Source organism: Haemaphysalis longicornis, unplaced genomic scaffold, assembly GCF_048455015.1.
Source record: "Haemaphysalis longicornis isolate Haplotype H1 unplaced genomic scaffold, Haemaphysalis longicornis Haplotype H1 scaffold_3, whole genome shotgun sequence".
Taxonomy (NCBI): Eukaryota; Metazoa; Arthropoda; class Arachnida; order Ixodida; family Ixodidae; genus Haemaphysalis; species Haemaphysalis longicornis.
The window spans coordinates 32349865-32365660 of record NW_027526335.1 but is presented as its reverse complement, the minus strand read 5'-3'; the positions used below and the strand labels follow the sequence as shown (position 1 = coordinate 32365660).

Below are 15796 nucleotides of genomic sequence, written 5' to 3'. Positions count from 1 at the left end.
CAAGAAATGAGAACAAATCAGCCCCCCCCCTCCCCCCCCCCCCAAAAAAAAAAAACCATTCTTACAAGGCAACACGTAATTACGTAATTCTTGAACCTCTATCAGCAACTTCTTAATTTTTAGGCTAGACTTAACTTCACCTTCTGTAAAAAAATAAAATTAAGCTTTCTTTTTTCTTCCTGCCAGCGTTGTAGACAGCGGACGTGTGACGTTTCATTCGTACATTGCCTACAGCTCTGGAGGATTTTGTAACATATTTCAGAGCAAGTGACCGCTAACCTATTGGGTAGAAATTAAGTTTCCATGGAAACAAGGTGTCGCACATTAAGAGCGAAGTATTACGCATCAACACGGTGAATAAGGCCGACCGCGTCAGACAGGTTTTTCGTCAAAAATTGCTTAAAGTACAATGTTTCCTAAAATATTATTCCTAATCTCGGGGTGCTAAACTGGCTAATTGTAATGAAATTTTATTGTTGCAAATAAATTCTATTTCTTGTATAGCAGTGAAAAATCCCAACTTTACAATTCCAGAAAATGAGGCATCTAGCCAAAACCGAATTTCATGCTAGTTCGCGAAATTATAATATAACATTGCGAGAGATCACTCCAGTCTTTTTGTATTTCAAATAATGGACAGGAATTGTGCCCAAAATTAATGAAGTGGGAGCGCAGATGGTGTACATATAACGCTACAAAATTCATACTAAAAATATCCAGCAAAACAAGCAGCAAAAAAAAAAAAAGCCGAATCGAAACCGAAACTAGTTACTCGTACAGACAGCAGAACCTCAACGACAATAGCATCGAAACATGGCGCTGCCCATATGTTTTGGTTTTTCTTGTCTTCCTCGTGTTTTGCAGGTCTCGGTAGTAGCCTCCGGGCTCCACAGCTGCTAAGTAGTAAACTCTGTCTTGAAATGAACTCAGAATTAATGAGTCAAGATGGTTTCACAGTAGTTAAAAGACGGGGAAAGCTGAAGAAGAAAGAAGCTCAGCGTTTAGAAGCCGCCGTTTCAAGTGACCACGACGACGGCCCAAGTGAAAGCGTGGTACTACGGCGTATCTCGGAGGCCGAAGCTGACCTCGAATCGTCGTCCTACTTGGCAGACGTTCTCGAAGTGCTTAAGAAGTGCCTGCTCGCATTCCCTGGCGGTGCTCACGTGCGTAGCGTGGTTTGTTATGGTCTCGGAAACTTCGCTTCGTGCGTCAACGCGAGGTTCCAGTTCGCACTACTCATTTGTATTCGCCGCCACCTTTCCGCGAGTTCGGCAGAAGTGTACGATCCCGTCTTCACGGAGAAAGAGCGGAAGGTGCTTACGTCAATGGGGTTCAGCGTGCTAGAGGAGAACGAAGAAGGAAAACGCAGCGTTCACAAGCCAACCCTCTTCTACATGCCGCACTGTGGAACCCCGCTGTACAACAGCGTGTTGTGGGCTAACTGGGACGCCGCCTCGCTAAATCAAGTTCTAATTTTAGGGAACAGTTTCAGCAGCATGTGGACGCATAAACTGGACAGGGCTCTTCAAGAGAAGTGTCCTTTCTTGTTCAATGTGCGACCAGCTGTGCAAGAATTCGGGGTAGCGAACACGTTTAAGTACTCGGACGTCTTCAATGACCTGGCGTTGCACTCCTTCAACGCTAGTGTGCTGAGCGTCGATGTGTGGTCGTCAAGGGTGGAACCAGAGTACGGCGAAGACGACGAAATTGTGCTAGCTTTTAAGGAAAAGTGCAGGGTTTAACTTTTTCGTAAGCGCAGCCTGCAATACATCATTGCTGTGTTGTAAAATAACGCCTAAATAAAAAAAATACTTTTTTATCGCCTGAATTTTTATTCTTGGTCTAAATGTTTCTATGTGGGCGTCACCCTCGACCTGTAAATTACAGCATAAAGCGCACCTCATGCGATGGTTCGTGGTGCGTTAATGCTTCGGCATGAACGACCAAAATTCCTACGTACAATTTCAGTACGAACGCGCTGCCCGTTCAAGGCCGCGTACCTTCCCCCAAAGCTGTCTTTTGTACCGTCCCGACCGGGCGCGCGGAGCGGATCGCGTCATGTGCCTGCCGGCACCCTTCCCCCCTCTCTTGCCCTGCGGCGTGCGTCATCGGGCGAAGGCCGCTAGGTGGCTGTAGCTGCGGGGTTTGTCAGAGCGCCGACACCGACGTATCGGGCGCGATGAGTTCTCGTCGTGGTCAGTGACGATCGCTCAGATCTCGGCGCGCCTGCCCATCAGCCATGCAGTAGCAGGCCACCCCTAGATCAGTAACCTTTTCTTATTTTTAGTCCAAAATTTTTTATTACTCCCTCCCCTCCGTTCCCGAGCCGTCGGTGTGGGGCGCCGTACTCGTAACCAAGCCTAGCGGACAACTCCCCGTCTCACGATGGTGCTTTCACGGACGGCTTCTAAATTATTCGGTGTTTCGCTTGTGCGTCGCCAACTCTCGTCGTCGTGCAGTGACGCTCGTGTGTGCAGAATGGATAACAGCAGCTTACGAGCGACCAGCCTGCTAAGGATTTTTGCCTGCATCGTCATAGTATTGGTAAGTGCGAAACGCTCTTCCCCGTCCCGATTTCGGCTCTAGGCCTAATTTCACTTCTTTCGGCCGAGTTTGCGAGCTGTGCTTCGGCAGAGCGATGATGCGGTTTTGTTTTAGACTTTAGATTTGTGTACTTATCGACGTAAATGTGTTGCTTGGGGTCGCATTGCACGCTGGCGTGCAATGCGACGGAAACAATACCCCCAGTCCGAGTCAGACGCTGGGTTCGGCTGAATCCGGTTGCTCCACGGCATACCTGTAGCTACAAATTACATCGTCACGACCGACCAGCTGGCTCGGACTCCCTCGTTTGGTGTTGGAAGCTGTTGAGCACCGCCTTCGTTGTGTTTGCAGCAGTATACACTGAGCTTTGGTTGAATTTGTGTCGCTTTCGAAACGCTGGCTTGCTTGCTGTCGGTTTAGCCAATACTTTCCTGTTGCGCGCACTCGCATTAACTGCTTTGCTGGCTGTGTCCGTTTCGTGTTTTATGGCCGTCGACTATGTGTCTGTTTTTCAACCGCGACCAGCTCGTTACCACGAGGAAAGAAAGCCGTGCGCCACTATAATGGCAGTTGTGGTAGTCGTTTACCCTCCTCTGCCGCCTCCCCGACCGCGCATTCCTGCTGCTTTGAAAGGGTACCGACGAATGAAGACAGATTGGAAAAAGTGAAAGAATAGCTCGCTTAGTTGTCTTACTTGCCTTGATAACAGTAACATTTGATGTGAAACAACAGCAAAACCTAACGCGCCTGGCCTTTGTACGATAAACAATGAAGAGGGAAACAGTTCGGCGTAACTAAAAAAAAAAAAAAAGAGATGGCTGCGTTGTAGCGAACTATATTCCTCTTCCATCGCTCTTGCCCGGCGATTGTTGGCTGATTTCAAAATAGTTTTTGTTCATTAACGTTGTAACAGACACACGCCGTGCAGAGACCCACTGGTCTTCCACCGCTTTGCTCGCTTCCATCGCCGTTTTTCTTTAAAACTACAACCCTGGCTGACCCCATTTGCCGAGTGGTTTTTCATAGTACACCGTTTCCTTCGACGGCTATCGCGGCGCTTTTGTCGCCGAGCGGGTCCTGCTTTTTAAGATTTCCATTTTCAACTACTGGCTCTCTCATATCGTGCGGCTCTGTGAGCCATGTAATGTCATCGCACTCTTCCGTTCACCAGTGTGCCTGCAGTCAGATTCTCAATTATGAATCCCGTCGTATCGTACGTACTGGGGCTACCGTACTATACTAAAGCTATTGGGGCGGACAACTTAATGGCTACTTGTTCGTTATGCCGGGGTGTCCAGCCATCTAATTCGTGATCGTGTTCTGTAGCGTCTGGTGGCCCAACTCGGTGGGACGTTCGTGGCTCGAGCAACGCAACCTCAATTCGTCCCCTCATGTGCGATAATGCGCGGCACAAGGAAATGTTTGGCACGTTGCTGAGTCAGTTTTTTGCCTACAGTACCCTAGTGCCTCGGAACGGCCTTTTCGATAACGGCAGTAGCGATAACGGTTGTAGCGCCAGGCGATTGTTTTGGGTTGCCGAGCACCACCAAATGGTGGACAACGCTGTCCGTAAATAAAATATGGGCAACGTATGGTGTCAGCACAGTTGTATACCTGGCTCAGCTGCACCGACATTTGTCATGCACGGTGTTCGGATGTTCGACGTGTCACGGGAATGCAAGTAGTGGCACTAATGAAAAGATGGGTGAATTGGTATAGCGTTATCATTGAAATAGCGCTAAAAGTCAGAAAAGGGGCGGGGAGAGGGCGCTACAAGGCAGCCACCCTTATACGGCTTACCCTGCGTCCCTGTATTGTCCGGGCTACTTTTTCAAAGATTTCATTTCCTCAAAAGTACGAAAAAGCAGGCTGGGACTAAAGGCTACACAAGCCTGACAGATGCCCCAGCCTCAGTCACAAGTAAAAAGGTGGATGCTCATGAAAAATTTTGCAGCCCTATATGATTTTGGTTGGCTGAAAAAGTGGGACAGGAGCCTTTACCCCTGTCAAACGTGCCGATTGAAGTGCACTCGGTTAAAATGTCATTCGGGCGCAGCTAAACGGCAAACGCTAATCACACTTTCCAGGAACGCGCTTTTAGCTGAGTGTTCCCGAAACACATGGTCTCCTCGATTTGGCTACACTTTCTGCACCAGTGCAGGCGGTGCAGCACTCGCGCACTCGATTTACCAGTGCAGCTTGCGCCACCTGCACTTCGGCCCTCGATTTGACGCCGTGCTGCACCAGTTCTTCTACACTTCTGCACTAGCCCCTGTGCGAGTTCTCGTCTCGTGCAAGGTGTAGCGTGCGAAAGAATTGGCGCTGCACTTGCACGGCACTTTTGTGAACTAGTGCAGAAAGTGTAGCCGAATCGAGGAGACCAACACTTTACCGGGGCAGGCTCGCCGAGTGGGTAATCTCGTCAGCAGGGGTCCGAAAATCGGGAAAAACAACAAAGCAGCGAGCGTTTAGATGATCGCAAGTAATGCTAAAGTTAATTACCTATAGACATATTGGTGAGTATCTTTTAAAAAAGAGGAACGGCGACGAAAAACGAGGGAAAATAACCTCAATCCTAATGACGTGCCGGCGCCGCCTGGTGGGATGTTCCATGGCGGCCGTTGTCTGCGGCGTTCTCGTGGGGTGGTTTCTTGTGGCTCTGTGGTTGTGTTCCAGTTTCAGCCTTTCCTGTTATCTTCCACGCTCTCTGTGATGATTTTCCCCAAATGATGCTGCTGCAGCGATTCGCTGCTGTGGTGTCGCTGCGCAGCGAACTCAGTTTTTTATGGACTTTTGTGAGGCGCCGACTGAGACTTTTAACAATGCAAGCACAACCAAATATTTACATTGCTTATCACGTGATGAAGCGAACTAATTTCAAGTATCCACGCTGAATATTTACGCCGGCTATCGTACCTTACATCATGGCCAAGGGCACTTGTTTAGTCGCTTAGCAGCGCGCGGCCAGAGCGTTATTAGGGTAGCCCGAGTACACTCGGCGTAACTGCACTTAAATAGGCACGTTTGACAGATGTATTAGGGTAACAAAAATGCGGTAATTGGCAAGGGCCATATCCACCAAGCTTGTCATTTCCGTGACAGGTTTCACAGATCCACATTTCTTGTCGCCAAACATTCCTGGAAACGTGTGAATTTAGTCTTTCGCTCTTCGCGCATGTGACGCTGACTGTTCCGTTTTTTTTTCTTTTGTCAATACGATACGATTGGGCAAGCCGTTGTCTTTACAGCGTCGATATGACCGCGTCTGATAACGACCTCAAGGTGCTTGTGCATGAAGTAATTGTTGTCCTCGAGGGTGAAGTCCAAAGATTGCGCGCGGCCTGCAAAATCCTCAAGGGTCGCACAGCACATGTGGCTATGTTTCCTGGGATGTGCTATCGATAGGTAATCATTGCAAAATTGCGTGACACTTGGAGCGCGCGGCGTTCAAGGCGTGCGCCCGCATTATGCGTCGCAGCTGGCTCATGTGGTACACTGCAGTTTCCTGAGCACATAACGCAATCATGAGAAAGTACACGTTCTAATTTTCGTGGTTTCCCGTGTCCGTTCTAATTGACACAAAGAGCAGCATTGTTATAACAAGCTAGACAAACTTGGCTCGCTTGGTTAGCAGACGGCATAACGTATACTCCTCGCGGGGTGGTTGAGCAGTGAGGTCGTTGGTTTAATTCCAGTCTCCGAGGGCCGTATTTTGGGGCCGAATGGACGCACAAAAACACCACTTCCCTCAACGCACGGTTTTTTCGATGGGCGAATAGTCTTCAAACCGTCCGGCGGATTAAAGAGATTTTGTTTCATTATCCTGTTGTCACGTGTGAGATTCCGCATTGGTCTTGAAATGTGTACTTTCAAGTACATTTTTTGCTCAAAGCTGCCAAGTAACGGAAAGAAACTGCCTGTCAACCTTCCGAGATACCCCCTGCTTACCTGTATGGTAATTTGCTCATTGTAGGCCTGTTGTAGACAGGGTTGTCTTGCAGTGTAGGCCTTAAAATGCTCAGAGCAAAGATGTGACGCTATGGCCCGCAGTAAAATGTGCCGTTTCAGCCCGCTGCACGTGTTAACGCAGGATTAGGCATGCGCGTGGTTGCATCATACATATGGTATACACTTAAAAGGGGTTCGCAGAACAAGAAAAGGCGTTTTACGCGTTTACATTACGAGCTATGCTGTCCTAAAGAGTACCCTCGTATCGATTGTTGAAACCAGGGAAGCTTAAAATGCAAAAAAATAATAAAAACAATAAAGCTGCACCCCTTCGTGGAGGCTTCTTACTGACCGTCTCTGACGTACATTTTTTTTTGTTTGTTTTGCAACGAAGCTGTAGATGGATTGTTGTTCCTGGGGATATCGTGTCGTGGTCCGTCAGTAGAATACGCGTTGCGGCAACTCAAGCTTTCTGGCGAATGCACTGTAGCTTTCAGCCTGAGGTAGATATGGTGGAAAAAGTAAGTGCAGTTGGCCGCTAAGACGATTTTCGCGTATCAGTTGATGCCCTTCTTAGGAAGGCGCTCGTGCTACAGAAAATGGCTCTAATAGGTGTTCAGCTTAAACTTCCTCAAAATAAGTTGAAAAAGTTGGGCTGCTGGAACGACTACGTGGGAAGTTTTATATTGACAGGTATCGCGCGTAACGCTCATTCGCTGTTACAGTGACATGCAGCCTAACAAGGTTTACCGTTGGGTGAGTTGGTAGTTCATTTTGAAATAGCTACAGCGCGAAAAGAAACAAGGACACCAAAAAACGACGGGACGAGGGCTTTTTGACATGCAGCCGACGTTCCTGTGCGATTACAGACGCACAAAAAAAAAAAAAAAACGCTTTCCAACGGACAGCCCCGTGTGGGTCTGCTACAATAGAACTGTAGTAGTATTAAGTTTAATGAAGCTATTTGGCTCAGAAGTATGCCATAACGCACATTAGAAACACTCGTGTTTTGTTTCTTCCACTCTGTACGTCGCCGTGGCCAAATACACTCGTATATTCAGAGTGCAATTCGGAGTGCATGTGTCATTCATTTTGGAATCGCTGTCAAATCCTATTAGCAGGGCCGATTGCCATTAATCGTTCTTAGCGTCGTACTTGGCATATCGTATTTTTATCTTTGCATCTATCAGCGTGGTACTGTATGTAATTCGTGTGTCTTCGATTCCCGGCCGCGGCGGCCGCTTTTCTGATGGAGGCGAAAAGCAAAAACGCCCGTGTGTACGAGATTTCGGCGCACGTTAAAGATCCCCAGGTGGTCAAAATTAATCCACTGCGGCGCGCCTCATCGCCTGCGCTGCGTCGGCGCGTTAAAATCCTACAATCAGTAATTCGTGTGTCCAAATCATCGTAGTCGTGCCAGGGGTGACATCGCGGTTCAGCAACGTCGTCATTCCTATGAAGATAGGCCACTAACCAAGTGATGGCCGAAGCTTTTCATATACGGCCGCCCTTATCGTGAACGATAGGCGCTTCTGACCGGCGGTCCTGCATGCCTGTGGGCAGCAGCAGGTCGATTGAGGCGTATCTACACTCGCTTGGCAGCTTAGGAAATAGAACTACGTGAAAGCAGCTTTCGAGTGCATTCCACACTTGGCCGCTGTCCCTGCACGCGCCGAGGCTTATTCCGGTGCGCTCGCGGCAGAGCCGAGCAATGAGCGTGAAGGTCTGTCACGCCTGTTGGCGCGAGTAACGGACCAAGGAGGGAATTGGTAAAACGCCGCCATCAGAGGCACGCGTACGCGTTATGCTCGGCTCGAACTGATCATGTGCATGTCGGCTTCTAGGGCTGCCACCGTCGCCACCAGACTTGTACCAGTGGCCATAGCGGTCACCACGGATCACTTACATAACTCTCTCTCTCTCTCTCTCTCTCTCTCTCTCTCTCTCTCTCTCTCTCTCTCTCTCTCTCTCTCTCTCTCTCTCTCTCTCTCTCTCTCTCTCTCTCTCTCTCTCTCTCGCTCTCTCTCGCTCTCTCTCTCGCTCTCGCTCTCTCTCTCGCTCTCGCTCTCTCTCTCGCTCTCGCTCTCTCCCTCTCTCTCTCTCGCTCTCTCTCTGCGCTCTCTCAGGGAACACCTCAGTGCCGGCATTTTTTTTAACGCGAGAGCGCTAGATAGGCCGTGAAACAAAAAAGAAAATTGGCAAATCCCCCCGCATAGGTGGGAATCGACGTGAACTGATGCTTCAATTGCACGCCGTTCCGAAGTCCTTCACCAAGAAGTGCTTTTGGCAGTATTTCTCTGCGTGGACAAGCGAGACCCACTCCTCTCGCAAGGCCGCGAGACGGTGTCGCTCGTGGTAGTATAGGGCTCACCGCGCTACCAGTCTCACGCGACGTCGCATGTATAGGTGGCGAGCGCGCTGTTTAGACGCCAGCTAGAGGCACTGTGTTCAACTTTGCTTCGGCTGGTGACCCTTCGAAGTGAAGTCAATGACGCTTCTGGCGGTGCCGCGAAACCACACGAGGCGCTTGCTTCACCTCGGCCAAGCTTGAAGGTCGGAGGGACGCTACGGGACGTTTTCGGGGTTCTACCTTGAGTAATAAGCTTCGCTTGAATTTCGTCTACGAAGCCTCCTGAGCGGTGAATGCCGAGCCAGCAAGAAAGGGGAGCGCTCGTCTCGGTTGCTAGAGCAAGAGGGCAAGTATTTCTTGCTGGTAGAAAGTTGTTCCTGCCGCTAGGGCCCCTCTCTCGGCTCTCTTCTCGCTGCGGTATGAGTGTAGTGGTGTTGGTGTGGGCACAGATGAGCAGGACGATCGTGGTTGTGCGGTTGAAAGCCGTACGAAGAAAGCAAAAAGCAGCGCCAGCGGCCGTCTCACTGGGTTGTCTGGGCTCGCTGTTGTGTGTTCAAACTGAAAACTGCACAACTTTATCTGAAACGCATTGTGTGTTCTGTGACTGCCTTCGCTCATTCGTATATGCACAAAACAACTATAACCTCGTTGAAGGGCTAAATTTAGTGGGGTATCACATTCTTCAGAGCTCATCGGTCTTTTCTTTGATGACCGGCAATACTTTGCTTGTTCAGAAAAGCACTATACATTTCTTTCTTTTTTTCTGTGTGACGCCAGGGTAGGTCAAAAACCTTCATAGGGACCGCCTACAGACCTGGAAAAGCAAGGATGGAAATGCCGCCTATAGGGAGAAGGCGTGGAAAGTACATCTCGATTTCGCAGCGTGATGACGCTGATTGCCGGGGCGATCGCGTAGCCGATTTTGCCGTTGTGTATTTTGCCGCTGCAGCTATTGGTTACGCGCCGACAGTAGAAAGGAATGATGTATTTCGCGTCCAGCCGTATTAATCTTTCGATTGTCCTTGTACGGCACGGCGAATCACCTTGCCGAAATCGAAACTGAAATAGTTTACTGCCGGTTGCAGTAACGAAGAGCAGTGAGTGTTCTAAGCAGAAGTAAGCGGGTCACAAAGTTACATGCATAGCACTGTCCTTTTAGTTTCAATGATACGTGATAGATAGAAGTGCCCACTCGCATTCATTCTATATTTGCTTCACCCTGCTATATTGTTTTTTTTTTTAGCACAAGCTAACCAATCACATTTAATCACGATTTTTGACGTCACAAATCGTAGTGCGCGAAAATGCATGCGGCGGCGATGCCTGTTTTCCACGCCTTCGACATTTTCTGCAATGGTAAAGCAGCTGTAGCTGCATCGAGTGCTTGCATTCGCGTCACTGTCAGTGTCATTCCACCCGCCGCGGTGGCTCAGTGGCTAAGGCGTTGCGCTGCTGAGCACGAGGTCGCGGGTTCGATTCCCGGCCGCGGCGGCCGCTTTTCTGATGGAGGCGAAAAGCAAAAACGCCCGTGTGTACGAGATTTCGGCGCACGATAAAGATCCCCAGGTGGTCAAAATTAATCCGGAGCCTTCCACTACGGCGCGCCTCATCGCCCGCATTGCGTCGGCGCGTTAAACCCCTCAATCAATCATTTAGTGTCATTCCCGAGCTGTCTGGCTTTGCTCTTGCCGCATACATATCGTTCTGCGTACTGTTTTGTACTGACCTTTATCCAGTGATAATTTTGATGTTTCTAACGTTTTATTATTATTTTTAATTAAAAAGCTGAACTTAGCGTCGATGGTGGTCAATCGTACATATCCCACGTTTTTATCATTGCATCCAGATGAAGAAAAATTAACGCAATTTAACCATACCTGTGCAAGTCACCTTAAAATACGTTTGGGTTCGCGATTCTAGCCAGGCATCCCCACTAGTGTTACGGCCAGCAGGGGAATATAGGGCTTAATTGCTGGTGAGACGAGAAAAACTGCCAGTATACTTTGAGCTCCATTGGCTCACCGTATCTGGGAAAGCCTGCACATTCTCGCGAAGCCACTGCAGCAATTTGTGCTTGTTGAGTGTCGTTCTTCTTTTACATTTCATTTTTCTTCCCGCCGCTTTTCTTCGTTTCCAGTCTGTGGGAAGGTCTGCGCGTATACTACGCCCGAGTGCGCCCATCGGCCGATGTACGCGCTTGCGTGAGTCACTGTCCGGCCTCGGCCTTTTTGGCCCCGTTCGCGCAAGCCTTCGTCTTCCGCTCAGCCCTGCGGAACGACGGCGCGGAATCCCCGCGGCACGCCGAGTGTCGGCGGACTTAGTAGAGAGCAGAGTTATGGCAGAGCGGGGAACCGGTCCCCGTACGGCGCCCGGTGCGCGGGAGACCCACCTGCGCATGCGCGCAAACAGGTTCGTCCCGTCTGCGCATGCGCAGCGGTGCCGGTAGGCTACCGGATACCGTACCGGTACCGGTTCTCCTATCTGCTATAACTCTGCTATAACCGCCGTAGCATAGCGGGTACCGTCCGCTAACGCTGCGGCGGGGGTAGCGGGGTCCAAATGGGCAGGTGCACGTTCGTTCGGTAGGGTGGATTATTTCCGCAGAACCGGCCTTCGCCATGCCCGCGCATTCGCTCCGGGGGCAGCCTCCTCGCCCACCCCGCGCGTGCCTGCGCAGTCGGGTCTCTGTAACCCGCCGCCGTAGCGGAGGCAGTCACTTCAATTCCACCCCACTCCACACGTTTCTAAATCTGCGTGACATTATATGCGAAATCTAAAAGTTCTGATGTCGGTGTGGGTCAGATCCGCACACACCCGTTAAAGACAGCGCAGCACGCTTTACCCGGTTCAGTAAAAAAAAAAAAAAAAGTGTGGGCCTCAAAATTTCTGGTAGCTTTGACGGCTTCACGTCCTGGAATGCCTAGGTTGCGCGCGATATTTGGGAACGCCTGCACCGAGGCTGAAACTGCGATCGTGTCGGCTGTTGTTTCGCTCCATTGTCTCGCCTTACGGACTCCTCTCAAGTTTTGCGGCGCATTCTCGACGCGAATTGTTCCGCCTGTCTCCATGCGCTGCCTGGCAGTATTATGGCCCGCTGACTCATGCCTGCGGCGCGGTGTCTCCTTACGTGCAAATTACTCGCCGCGTTACCTGTCGCACTTTGAACCGCGGGATCATGGAGGCCAATATTAACCGCCTCTATGATCCCGCGGTTCAAAGTGCGACGGGTAACGCGGCGAGTAATTTGCACGTAAGGAGACACCGCGCCGCAGGCATGAGTCAGCGGGCCATATACTGCCAGGCAGCGCATGGAGACAGGCAGCGTTTTGCAGCAAAATCATGTAACTGTACTCTGATGAAGACAAGTCCCGTTGCCGCTACGTAAGTAAACCTTCTTTGTTATTGTTCTTGCTGTGTATCCGACTCTTTAATATATATATATATATATAATATGCAGAGACACTGGTCTAATATCTTTGGTTTTGATGTCCCATCTCCCCCGCAATTGGAACCTTCTCTCCACCCAGAGGTTACCTCCCTGCGATTTGACCGGAGTCCCTTATAAAAAATTTGCAAATCCAGCTCCTCCTCAATACGACCCAGCACGGTTTCTGAACGACTCACTCGTTTGGTTTTTGAACGAACATTTCACACGTTTAGTTGATTTCTGATTGGACGCGGGTGCTGAGTCACCCCACAGTGACGCAGCAACGTCACTGCTGTGTTGTAGCCTACTACCTTCCTATATGCTACCTGTCTGTCGAAGCAACTCCGTCTCCAGATTAAAATTACGTTGCCTGCCTTACGCATTCCTACATTGTTTCCGAAGGTGGGACTGCACTCGATTTGGGAGCTGAACAGGGCGCCGGAATAGTAAAATTAACAAAAAAAGACAACTTTTGTGATGCTCCTAAAACAGGCAGCTGCAGTCGCGTGATGTCGTATCGGGTGATGTGACCGAAGATTAAGCCTGTGCCCTTCCCCCTTGTTGACTGCTTGGACTGAGTCGGGTGCCTCTCGTTATCTGGGTGGTTGTGACGCGAGAATGTGGCGAGTGTTTTGTTTGAAGATCGTTGTTTCAATCTTCCACTTTGCGTAGAAGCGAAATTCGATAAGCCATCGGGACCACTAACTGTTCGTTGGCCGCCGCATGGTCTAGTGGGGCGCCTTAGTCACTGCCGAAGTAGCGCCTGTTCCTCTGAATGCATTGAAAAAGTAAGGTTGAAATTGCATGAGGTAAATTATCGCCTGCAGTACAATTGAGTATTTCAGGATTGTGAATGGCATGTGTGTATGGTACGCTAACCAATGTGAGGACGATGATGAATAAACTTTATTGGAGACCAGGTGCTGATGTTAGGGCACCCGCCCGATGGGAGGCTTCCTTAGTCCGGGATGCCTTGGGCTATGCTGGCCATCCGTGCCCTCTCCAGCAATCGTCGCTGGTGGGGAAGGTTGGAGCTGGTCAGCAGCTCCACCCACTGCTCATAGGTAGGGTTGGGGTTAGGGGTGAGGGAAGGGGATTGCTGGCACTCCCATACAATGTGGTTCAGGGTGCCTGGTTGGGGGCAGGATTTGCATGTGGCAGGGTATAGGGTGGGATACATGGCATATAGCAGGGTGTTATGTGGGTAGGAGTTAGTCTGTAGTCGCCGGAAGGTAGTAGCTTTGGGGGAATGGGTATTTGCGACGCTCGTTCCTGTAGTGGGCGAGTATTTCGGCGTATGTTTGCAGCGGGGTGGGCTTAACTGTTGCTTCCGATGGGGGTTCGTGGCCCTCGTGGGAAACGGCCCGGTGTGAATGTGCGCGTGCAGCGGCGTGTGCCGCTTCGTTACCCCCGAGGGATTAGCGACCTTGAGTCCAAATTATTTGCAGTTGTGGGAAAGGTTTCGCTCGTTGTAGAATTTTCAAGGCGGGTTGCGATATGCGTCCTTTTAGGTAGTTCCTGCAAGCGGCTTAGCAGCCAGTAAGAATGGTTAAAAAGTCTTGGCCTGTTGTGGCGGCAAGGGCAATGACAACCTCTTCAGCTGTTTCGGTGGAGTTGGTGAAAACAGTCACTGCAGTGAGCTCAGTTCCTCTGGCATTGGCCACGCTGGCGGCTTGTGCAGATTTGTGGGGGCATGGCGATGCATCCGTATATCGGGTGCATGGGAGGTGGTGGTATTGGTTATGAATGTAAGCAATTATTTTTTTTTTGCACAAATAACGAGGCCGCAGCGCTAGCAAAAGAGCTTGCCTTAGAGGAGCAAAACCGCGTCTGATCTTTTCGTGAAACTCGGCACCCTTTCGTGCACCATATAGACCCTGGACTCAGAATGAGGCTACCAGAGCGGATTCCACGTAGGCTTGAAACTCTTTACCACCGGTTGCGTCTCAACGCAGCACTCACGAACTCTTACCGCCATCGCCTCGGTCTAACTGCAAATCCCTATTGTGATAATTGTGGATTGCCGGAAACAGCAGAGCATGTCCTTCTAGAGTGCCCAACATACAGGCAGCAAAGAAATCACTTGCACCAAAGATCGACTGCCTCAACTGCGGGTCTATATCTGAAAGCTCTCCTTGGACCCTGGCCATCTGCATCATCTCAGCGGAAAGTGTTAGTTGCCTTATTTGATTACCTACACGAAATGGGCGTCGCAGAGACAATCTAGAGCTTCATATCCTCACCTGTGAGATCAGGTGAACTTTCACGTCACCAACGCAAAGCTTCATGATCTTTCTTTTTTACCTCTCATCCCCCCCCCCCCCCCTCTCTCTTTCGCCCTACTTCCTTTACGGCCTTTATTCCGTTCTCCCCGTCCCCGCAGAGTAGCATGCAGGCGCAGGAACATGCCGGCAAACCTCTCTGCTTACATCTAATAATGAGCTCTCTCTCTCTCTCTCTCTCTCTCTCTCTCTCTCTCTCTCTCTCTCTCTCTCTCTCTCTCTCTCTCTCTCTCTGTTCTACGTTTGTGTCAACAATTGTTTGGCTGTTATTCCCTTGCTTCTGCTGAAGAGGGAACAAATTGAGACCCTGTAATTCGTAGGCGTTCCTGTACAATGCAACCTAACATCGTAAAGTCCTTCAAAACTGTTCTCACCTCAAATTGCAGTCGTAGGAATTTTGCTGTTCGCCCGAGAATTCCTTGCGCGTTTGTTCTCACCTCAAATTGCAGTCGTAGGAATTTTGCTGTTCGCCCGAGAATTCCTTGCGCGTTAACCCTATGAGCTCGCTCTAAAGCTTTTTGTTTACTTGGCTTCGGTTAAATGAACTCGTACCCAAGGACAGGATGTGGGTGACATAAAGTGTGCGGGGAAACAACTGCGAATTGCCTACCACCGTTGCGTAAGCTTCGCCATTTGGGCTCGTCGGAATTCCCCATATATACGTCACGGCGACCTTTCTGCTGATCGTTTAGTGTTCACCACCGCTCTGCAGGAGCAGTTGACGAAGTGTCCCCTGGAACCAGTTTATAATGAACTGCGCAAATCTTTCTCTGTCGAGCTCTAGAAAAAAAAAAAAAAACCCACAGCGGCTCTGCATGCGTTCGCTGCGGTTCTGCAGAGCTACTAATGAACGGGCCGATAGGCGATCCTCATCTGTATACTACACTGCTCCATGCTGGCCGTCGCGACTCCACCAGGTCGCGGAGCCTTGTCCCTTTTCGCTTTCTTCTTTTCTTCTCCGTCGTGCAGAAAAATTCGCCGTTTTCCTTCTGCCGCGCGCCACGCGCTCTCGTAGTGTCGCATAAAGAGTGAACGTTGCCCGTGGGACCTATGACGTGCTTAGTGTGCGCGACGCCAGAGGTGGTGAGGCAGCGGGACTCCGGGGAAACGTGCGAAAGAGCACGGATACGCGGCACGTGTCAAAAACGACCGCCTACAGTATGTATAACTATGTAATTGTTTCCGTGACACCCTGCGCTTGGGTAAAAGAGAGCGACCGGGATGTCTGCGCTGTTTATCTCGAAG

At 50.1% G+C, this 15796-nt stretch overlaps 2 protein-coding genes across 3 annotated transcripts in view; both read left to right on the top strand.

Annotated features, from left to right (window-relative positions):
- The first annotated feature begins 804 nt into the window (after positions 1–804).
- On the top strand, positions 805–1819 carry LOC144174234 (SRR1-like protein). The gene has a single exon (XM_077702800.1). It carries the CDS (start codon positions 828–830, stop codon positions 1740–1742), a length of 915 nt encoding a protein of 304 aa, XP_077558926.1. The 5' UTR covers positions 805–827; the 3' UTR covers positions 1743–1819.
- Positions 1820–2140: 321 nt separating this feature from the next.
- Positions 2141–15796, top strand: part of LOC144174233 (NPC intracellular cholesterol transporter 1-like) — a 93903-nt gene continuing 80247 nt past the window's right edge. For both annotated transcript variants that reach the window (XM_077702799.1, XM_077702798.1), the window contains exon 1: positions 2141–2544. In XM_077702799.1, the coding sequence (XP_077558925.1) occupies positions 2386–2544 (159 nt within the window). In that variant the 5' untranslated portion in view covers positions 2141–2385. The remainder of the gene's footprint in view (positions 2545–15796) is intronic.

Coding starts and splice junctions, on each gene's coding strand:
- LOC144174234 (XM_077702800.1), top strand. CDS start 828: ATGTTTTGGTTTTTCTTGTCTTCCTCGTGTTTTGCAGGTCTCGGTAGT.